Source organism: Arachis hypogaea, chromosome 6, assembly GCF_003086295.3.
Source record: "Arachis hypogaea cultivar Tifrunner chromosome 6, arahy.Tifrunner.gnm2.J5K5, whole genome shotgun sequence".
Taxonomy (NCBI): Eukaryota; Viridiplantae; Streptophyta; class Magnoliopsida; order Fabales; family Fabaceae; genus Arachis; species Arachis hypogaea.
This window is the reverse complement of record NC_092041.1, coordinates 108,061,944-108,070,351: the sequence shown is the minus strand read 5'-3', so window position 1 is coordinate 108,070,351 and position 8,408 is coordinate 108,061,944. Positions and strand designations below refer to the sequence as shown.

The following is an 8,408-nucleotide window of genomic DNA, read 5'->3' as shown; positions in this document are numbered from 1 at the left end:
AAAAAATATTTTTATTAAAAAATATTAATAATTTTTTTCTATTCTTTTAAATCTGTCTACTTTTAAAATAATATTAAATATATTTTTTTTAAATAATAAAATTAAAATAATACAACATATATAATAATTATTAGTTGAAATAAAACATAGAAAAAATATTTATTTATTTATTTATTTTTGTAAATCTATAGTTACGTGGATATCTACATAACATATACAATTTGATCTTATTAGTGTACGAATCTGATTTGATAACCATCGGATCCATATCCGCAATTTTCGAATCAAATTTAAATAAATAATAAGGATATATAAATCGGATTCGATCGATAGACATTTCTACTAAAAAATAAAGGATCCAATAAGGGAGTGAGAGTGAAGTGGGGGGAGAAAGAGCGTTTGTTTTGTGCCTTGTTTGTGAGTGTGAATGGTGCATTGATCCTTGTTGTACGACTTAGTATTAGTCGTTAAAATCACTAATAACTCCACCTCACAAAGTTTGTGAGACTCTCTGACTCATTTGTTGTTGGTTGGACCCAAAATACCAAAGCGAATGGATGAGTGATGAGAGGACTTATGGAGTGGACTCCACGTTGACAATTGACATTCCACCATTTTCCCCTTCCTTCTCTTCTCTCTGTCGTTTTCTTTCCATTTTCAATGTATTTGCTCGTTCTTTTGCTTCCCTATGTACTAATGTGGCAGCTTCTTAACACAAAAGAATTGTGTTATGGGATTAAAAAATACTATGTATATAGTAAAAATTAGTCATCAAATCAACAGTTATAAAAATATATGTGTTGTTTCATACACTTTTAATATATATTTTGTATTTTAATATGATTATATAGCATAATTGTATATAATATTATGCAATATCGTATTAATTGATGGTAAATATTTGAAGTACATTAAACTTGTATGGATGATACTTACACATACTAACAATGAATAGTTAGTGTTACTTTTAGTCCAAAGACAAATGGAAAGTCATTTTGGTTTCCAAGACTTTTTAAATTTGTTACTTATGGAAAAAAAATTTTCATCAAAACCTAATTGCTACAATTTACTATTGTGACCAAAAGTAAATATTAACCATGATAATAATATGGAAGTGAAGGGAGGAAAGGAAGCTATAGGAGTTGAATTTTTGGAATCTAGAGAGTTTAAATTGGGACATACTACTGAGTAGTGAGTACTAGTCCCCCCATGATTGAATGATAAGGAAATATAGCATTGATAAGGGTGAGTTTATCGCTGTGGTTGTTGTGGTAAGACTTGGCTGTAAACAACTAACAAATGCGTTGATTGAATCACAAATAAATGGTTTTAAGGACTGAACAAGAATGGAAGGTTGCTGGCAGAGGATAAAATAAATGGCTTTAAAGATTGAACAAGATCGAAGGTTGCTGGCTTTTATATCTCTGAAGAGAAAATGGAAAAAAAAAAAAGAAAAGAGTAAAGGACCAAGGGATTTGAACCCGACGTGAATCGAACACGCAACCTTCTGATCTGGAGTCAGACGCGCTACCATTGCGCCACGGATCCCAGTTGTGTTGTCTGCGATTGTGGAAATTTTATTATTATATATTTATTTTAATTTCTTCACCTCCCGAAAGAATCCGTTCATCGTATAGTGGGAGAAATTTATACTGGAGAATATCCTTTTTCATTCCTATTGTAAATAAAATGTGTAATGTAAGGTAAAAATATAAACTTTTTTACATTTGCAATAATTATTATATTTATTTTAAGAAATCTATTTTTTCCTTCCCAACACAAATTTTTCCGTATATTTAAGATTTCTCGAAATCTCTAAACAATTGAGACGAGCTTTTCTTTTTGGTAATTAAACGGGCCTAAGAAAAAACTCAAAACTCAAGTTAATCTGATTCTCAAAGATATTTTTTTCCGAAAGAGATTCTTGATGATGTTAAAAGGGGTGATAATGAGACGACCTTTGGGGTTTACAAGGTGATGGGCTTCCGACAGAAACAAGGTAATGGGCTAGGACCAATATACATTAGTGGGAGAAGGATATTAAACACACCTTGCTAAGATCAAGCCAAAAAAACAGACGTTGCTAATGGATTGATCTTTACACAGACCACAGTGGTGTGTAGGATTGCCACTTTACTCACTTGTAATATGCGAAAATGTATAAGAATTTTTGTCGACAATTTTTTTTGATCCACTGGGTGTAAATTCATCGGAACAACCAACGATTATTCCCTAACTATGAATTTATGTGTATTTTTCACGTGGAAATTCATCTTTTGATACATAGGAAATTGGCTTCCAAGCGTGTTATATGTACCATGTTCTTAAGAATCGAACTCGAAAGTATATTAAAATAAAGAATTGAATCCAACGAACGGAGTGGTTGTTGCCCCAACAAGATTTTGTTGAAGTTTTAGCAAATGTCCCTTCCCTCTAAATTTTTTTTGTGTTTCTTTTGTCCTTATTCACCAAAAAAAATACCACATTTGCAACCTTATATTTTAGACTGGGTTCTTTTAGATATTTGGATAATATTTTCAAGAATATATATACCCAAATAAGTCTCCCAAAAATTTTGCATCAAAAATTTGTCTTTAACAAAATTTTATTACATCAAAATTTTTAAATTTTATAAAAATAAGACAAAAAAATTCTTATCTTAATAAGACCTATGTTTTTACTTGATTAAACAAGTCCTCAAAAGTGTGATTAAAAAAAATGTCTTACTTTTTCTATAATAAAAAATTTTAAAAGACCAAAATATCCGATATAATTTAAGTATATACTCTATTTTCAATTTGCAATGAAGTCTTCTGTGATCTTTCAAACGTTTAAGTGCTTAACTATCACCTTTTAGAAAATCAAATCAACTGTTATGTTGACTCCCAAAAAAGACATTGATTAACTCTGATATTTTTTATATTGAAGAAATAGTTACACAATTCAAATCTCATCGTCATCAATATATTTGAGAGCCTTCCTGTTGCCTGTTGGAGACCATATATTTCAATGTTAATCAGTAACTCTTAACACGAACAACTATGGGGGCTGATTTGGATAAGCAATTATGCATGAGTGGAGATTACAAGAATAACTGTTAATGATTGCCATTCCCTGTAGATGATGACTAACAATTGAATCAATCAACTAAATTAGAAGAGAGAAGGGGTGGGGGAATGATGACCTTGGTTGGAGTTGGCTTGCTTAGACAAAATGTTCAGTTGGATATTCATGTTCGTATCCATTGTAGTCATAGTACAATCTCTCCCCTTTTGATATATCTCTGTTAGCAATTAAAAGAACCCGGCATTCACCATTGACATCAAATCTCACACACTTCAGGTTCTGCTTCTTTTTCCCTTCCCTGCATGGAAAATAGCGCACTTCAATGTTTTATTTCTATCAAACATTTACGTTACTTAGATTCAAAAGATAATGTTACACTTCACATGGAGTGCAAAAGGTAACATCTGACTAATCTTGATAATCTAAATGCCTGTTGGAGCCCATATATAGTACAATGTTAGCATCACTAAACCACAATAAAAAGGATGAGTTTGTATACCAGACTATACTACTCGACCAATAAGGTGTTACATATAACTTACTTATAGTTATAGGGGAAGCTTCTTGTACGGGAAAGTATATTATAGTTCTTGGTCCAAGATTCCTTATGAATCATGACCACTTAAATTTTGAACCAATGACAAAGATTTAAAATTTTTATTAATTATAAAATAATTATATTTATATTTAAAAAATTCAAAAAATAATTTTATTTTAAAATTCCTTTTTTATCCTTTTTTTTTCTTTTTTTTCTGCAACACTACAAACATCAACGCGCCACCGCCAAAAAAACTTTTTGCACCGATCATCATTTAAAAATTGGGTTCATCTCCTTGCCTTGAATTTCATTCAAAGAACCACGCCACTACCCTGCTCCACTGCCTCACCGGAGCACTAACTCAGCATCTCCACCGCAGATCTCCTCCGCTCACTATCACCCCCTGTCAGCAGCACCTCACATGCTTCTTGCCCTCTCCGGTGCTGGCATCGCAGCGCTGCCCGAAGGGAACCATGACATCAGTTTCTGCGGCGCAGCTTTAGGGTCTCTAAGGAAGAGTTTCGGGATGGAGAAGATGTCCAAGTTTACAAGAGCGTGTTGGATCGAAAATACAAAAGAGAGACAATGATTTGGTTTGAAGTTTGAATGCATAACAAGAAGAACAATTTCACAAAGAAATAGAGAGCAATGATAGTGTTGGTGTTACCATTAATGGTGGTGTTGATATTTTTGTAGTGGTAGCAGTAAGCATTAATGCATTATGATGGAAGATGTTTAATTGAAGAGAAGATAGAGAAAAGGATAGCATAGACATTTCATAAGATTATTTTATATTTTTCTACGTGGATCATTAAGATCTAAAATTCTAGTTGGTCCATTGAAGTAAACTTTATAGTTCTTTTTACTGTAAATGCTAGATAGCAATGTTAGTTTGTGTTTGGAGACTTGCCCCATTCAGTAACACCCCTGAGATAGAAGTAACATATATAGGCAGCAAAGAATAAGATTAAAGATTGATGAAACTTACGGTGTGTGGTTGTTTATGCCATTGATGAAGCGTGCTATATTGCTTCGTTTATCTGGACAGATGACAAGCGTTTGGGAGGGATTAGAAGCAGAAAGAAGTGTCATCATGCTATCCCCATCATCATTTTCCCTATTCTTTAAAAAGTCAACGTCTCCAACATATTCTGTGATTATGGTTAAATCTCTTATGAATCTATCTGCCTCAACAGTGAACCTGCACAAACAGAATCTGAAAAATCAAGCTCAATAGAAAGGCGGAAATGTCAGTAAACAGAAATGTTTCATAAACACAATCATCATTAATACTCCTCGGCAACATACTACCCATTCATCATATAAAGATCCCACATCCGATCTATGATGGATAAATGATATCACTACATAAGTATGATGATGACTACATCACTGAAAATCAGTAATAAACTACCTGTGTGTGCAATTTTCAATTAAGGTAGTCGAAGTAATCATACTTGAAAGTTCACCTAAACTTGTGGAGCTTACAGAAGTACCTATAAAATCGTAAACTCGATAGAAGACCTAAACCAGTGAACTTACAAAAGTTTACCAGTTAACTAGAGTTTGATGAAGTTAAAGGTAGTCACTAGATGAATTATGGAATTTACATTTATTCGCACAACTAGTTTCAAGTTACCTTCCCAGTTCACTACTGCTAGCAAAGTGTTCAGTTATTTCACTATTCATGAGAAGAGAAAATGCCAATTTATGTTTGTATATCTGCTTACCCTTCTAGAGGATCAAAAACAACCATGAGGGGTGGGCATTCTCCTCTTTTCATCATAGTTCTGCACAAGTTTAAAGTGTCTGTGTCTTCTTTTGATAAGACCTGAATTAAATACACAAATTTGTCTAAGTAGCAAATTCTAGATCAATAGGAAAATAAAGGAAAAGTAAAAAGAAAAATGAAGAAATACACACGTAATCACTCTTTTTGCACAATTGAAGAATCAATTTGAGAATTACGAAATATGTCAAACTTGTGACAACTAACTCACAATAGCTTGGATTCACGCTGTCATACTACTGTTTTTTGGGTGCTTCAACATTTGATTTTGAAATTTTAATATGCAGCAACTATTGTTACTCTTTTCTTATAGGTGGCAACTACTGTAACTCTAAGATTCTATTTAATTGTTTTCTTACGCCCTCTACTGTGTTATCAAATACAGTCTTACATAAGCCGTAAATTTCATATGCAAAATCTTGCTTGTGGCATTTATCTGTGAGATAACCTATCAATAGCTCAGAACAAGACATATTTAACAGGCAATGGAATGGCATTATAAAAAATAAGAGTGAAATTATCATTTCTCTACTTAATATTTATATGTTTCACTTAAAGTTGCAGCATTTACAAAGCAAATCATTCTACAGTTCCTGAGTTATGATGATTGCTTCCCAAACAGTTAAACAAGTGCAACAACTCAAATAGTATAAAGTCTACTATTTTGATAAAAGGGATAGACAAAATGATTTTGCAACTTGTTACTTTGTTAGGCACATACACCATCTCCTTTTTTCCCCTCTCACTTTTCTTTTTTGGTGTGATTCCACGTTTTAAGCCTGTCTAATTAAACAAATTCTTGAATGCAGAAAGTGATATTTAATATACATTAGTCAGCACTCATCAGCACCACAAGCATTACTAAGAAGAAAGTATAATGTATAATATTCTTTTAAGATGAGGCCTGCACTATAAAACATACTTAACAGTGTCTCAATATAATTCTTCTATAAAGATAACAATTCCATAAACAAGCACAAAACACAATGACATACTTATCATTTCAATATGATTTTCCAATTTTCACATTGCACGAAATTCAGAACAAATTCATCTAATTGACATTTTCACAAACATGTTACCTGCATCCCACCACTCTCCAAAGCAGGACAATTAGCAGATCTTGGCGCCATACCAGGAATGTAAGTAAGCTCATTGCTGAACACCGCTTTTGTTGCCATCAGTGCTGTAGCCAGCGATGCCATCTGCTCTAACCTTCTCTTAGGATCCTCGGTCGGAACGAACGGAAGAAGCTTCCTCTTCTTCTTCTTCAACAAAGCCACGCTGCTTCCCCGCTTCCGCTTCTTCCGAACATCTGTAACAACACAAAAACAAAATCAGAAGAAAGAAAAAATAATACTAGTTCCAGTTAGCTTCAAATCTTCACTTTCATAATAGAATACTACGCGCCATACCTTGAATTGAAGTTAAGGTTTCCTCCGAAGACCGTTTAATTCTAAAGAAGTCAATGATTTTGGTCTGAACAAGTGGAAATGCTGCATTAATTCAAACGAAAACGCAGAAGCTGTTAATTATTATAAAAATGAAAAAATAAAACTCTGAATCTAATAAAAATAGGACAACATAATGTAGCTACGTAGATCTGGTACTGAGAAAAAAATAAAATGAAATTGATCATGTAGCCGTCGGTTATTATGTAATTGAAAATTTAAGATTAAAAACTGTAGATTATTATTTGAGGCTATTGTTCAAATATTATGGATTTGTAGATCTGGTGCAGGAAAAGAAAAATAAGTTTGAAATTAACCAAAAAAGAGGAACATACATTTTGGTTTCTTGGTGTCACTGTGGGAACAAGAGGGGCAGAGCCAAGAGCCTTTGGGAACGGAAGGAAGGATAGGTCGGAGACAGAAGAGGTGGTAGCCTCGGTCGCATTTGTCGCAGAGGAGAAGCTCCGCCGGGGAGTCGCCGGAGGAGCAATGCTCGCAGATGACGTCGTCGTCTAGGGCGGGCTTGGGAGCGTGGGTCCTTCTTCGCTTGAGTGACATGGTGTGTGTGGAAGAAGAAGAAGAAGAAGAAGAAGAAGAAGATAGATACAGATGCGAGAGAAAGAGAGAATGGTTATTTGTGCAGTGTAGAGTGTGCAAGTAATTGAATAATCATTTGGCGGGTTAATTTAGTTACGCGCCAAATTGGGTCTTCGCGCCAATAAAAAAAAAGATTTTTTTAATAATAAAATCCTTTTTTATTTTTTAATGTATTTAATAAATTTTTAATAGTAAAAATAAAAATATTAAAAAGATAAAAAAATATTTTTTTTTGAGAAATTATAATTTATTTTTTTTTTGAAAGATTTTTTTTTTAAATATTTTTACATAATAAATAAATAAATAAATAATTTATGATGTGGGGATAGTATAATAGTAGAATTATTGGAAAACAAAAATAATGAGCGTGTTATCAAACCGTGCGCTTTAGTGAGAGTTTTAAAATATATATTATTATTTTAAAAAGAAAGATTTAAAGATAATGTTGGTAAAATGATATTTTATAATTAGGATATTTACTATACAAATTGAAATAGTATAAAAAGAGAATATGGTCTAAATACAAAAATCTATTATGTATTCTATTATTTTATTATATATTTTTAATTTTACAACTAAAATGTGTCATATGTCTCTTTTTTACTATAATTGGAATTAAATTTTTTTCTCTAAAATTAAGAAATTCTCATCTTCTCCTTACTAATTTTACAATCAAAACGTGACACATGTCACTCTCTCATTGTAATTGAAATTAAATATTTCCCTCCAAAATTAATGAAGTCTTCCCTTTTCCATACTAATTTTACAATAAAAATATGTCACATGTCACTCCCTCATTACAATTAAAATCAAATTTTCCCCTCCTCTATCCTCCTTTCTCTATCTCTCTCATTCCTTCAACCACTCCATCTATTTTATATATAATTATTAATATTTAATATTAATGACTAATTACTAATTTTTACAATCAAAATGTACAACATGACATTCTTTAATTGTATTAAAA

General features: G+C 32.3%; 1 protein-coding gene and 1 non-coding gene across 2 annotated transcripts; both read right to left on the bottom strand.

The window, feature by feature from the left end:
- Positions 1-1,476: 1,476 nt before the first annotated feature.
- Positions 1,477-1,548, bottom strand: TRNAW-CCA (transfer RNA tryptophan (anticodon CCA)). The gene has a single exon. It is a non-coding gene; the product is annotated as a tRNA-Trp (tRNA).
- Positions 1,549-2,873: 1,325 nt separating this feature from the next.
- On the bottom strand, positions 2,874-7,478 carry LOC112755526 (histone-lysine N-methyltransferase ATXR6). The gene is made up of 6 exons (XM_025803672.3): positions 7,180-7,478; positions 6,809-6,889; positions 6,476-6,708; positions 5,335-5,435; positions 4,593-4,805; positions 2,874-3,364 (listed from the first exon to the last, which is right to left on the bottom strand). Exons 1-6 carry the CDS (start codon positions 7,400-7,402, stop codon positions 3,205-3,207), a joined length of 1,011 nt encoding a protein of 336 aa, XP_025659457.1. The 5' UTR covers positions 7,403-7,478; the 3' UTR covers positions 2,874-3,204.
- Between the last annotated feature and the right edge of the window lie 930 nt (positions 7,479-8,408).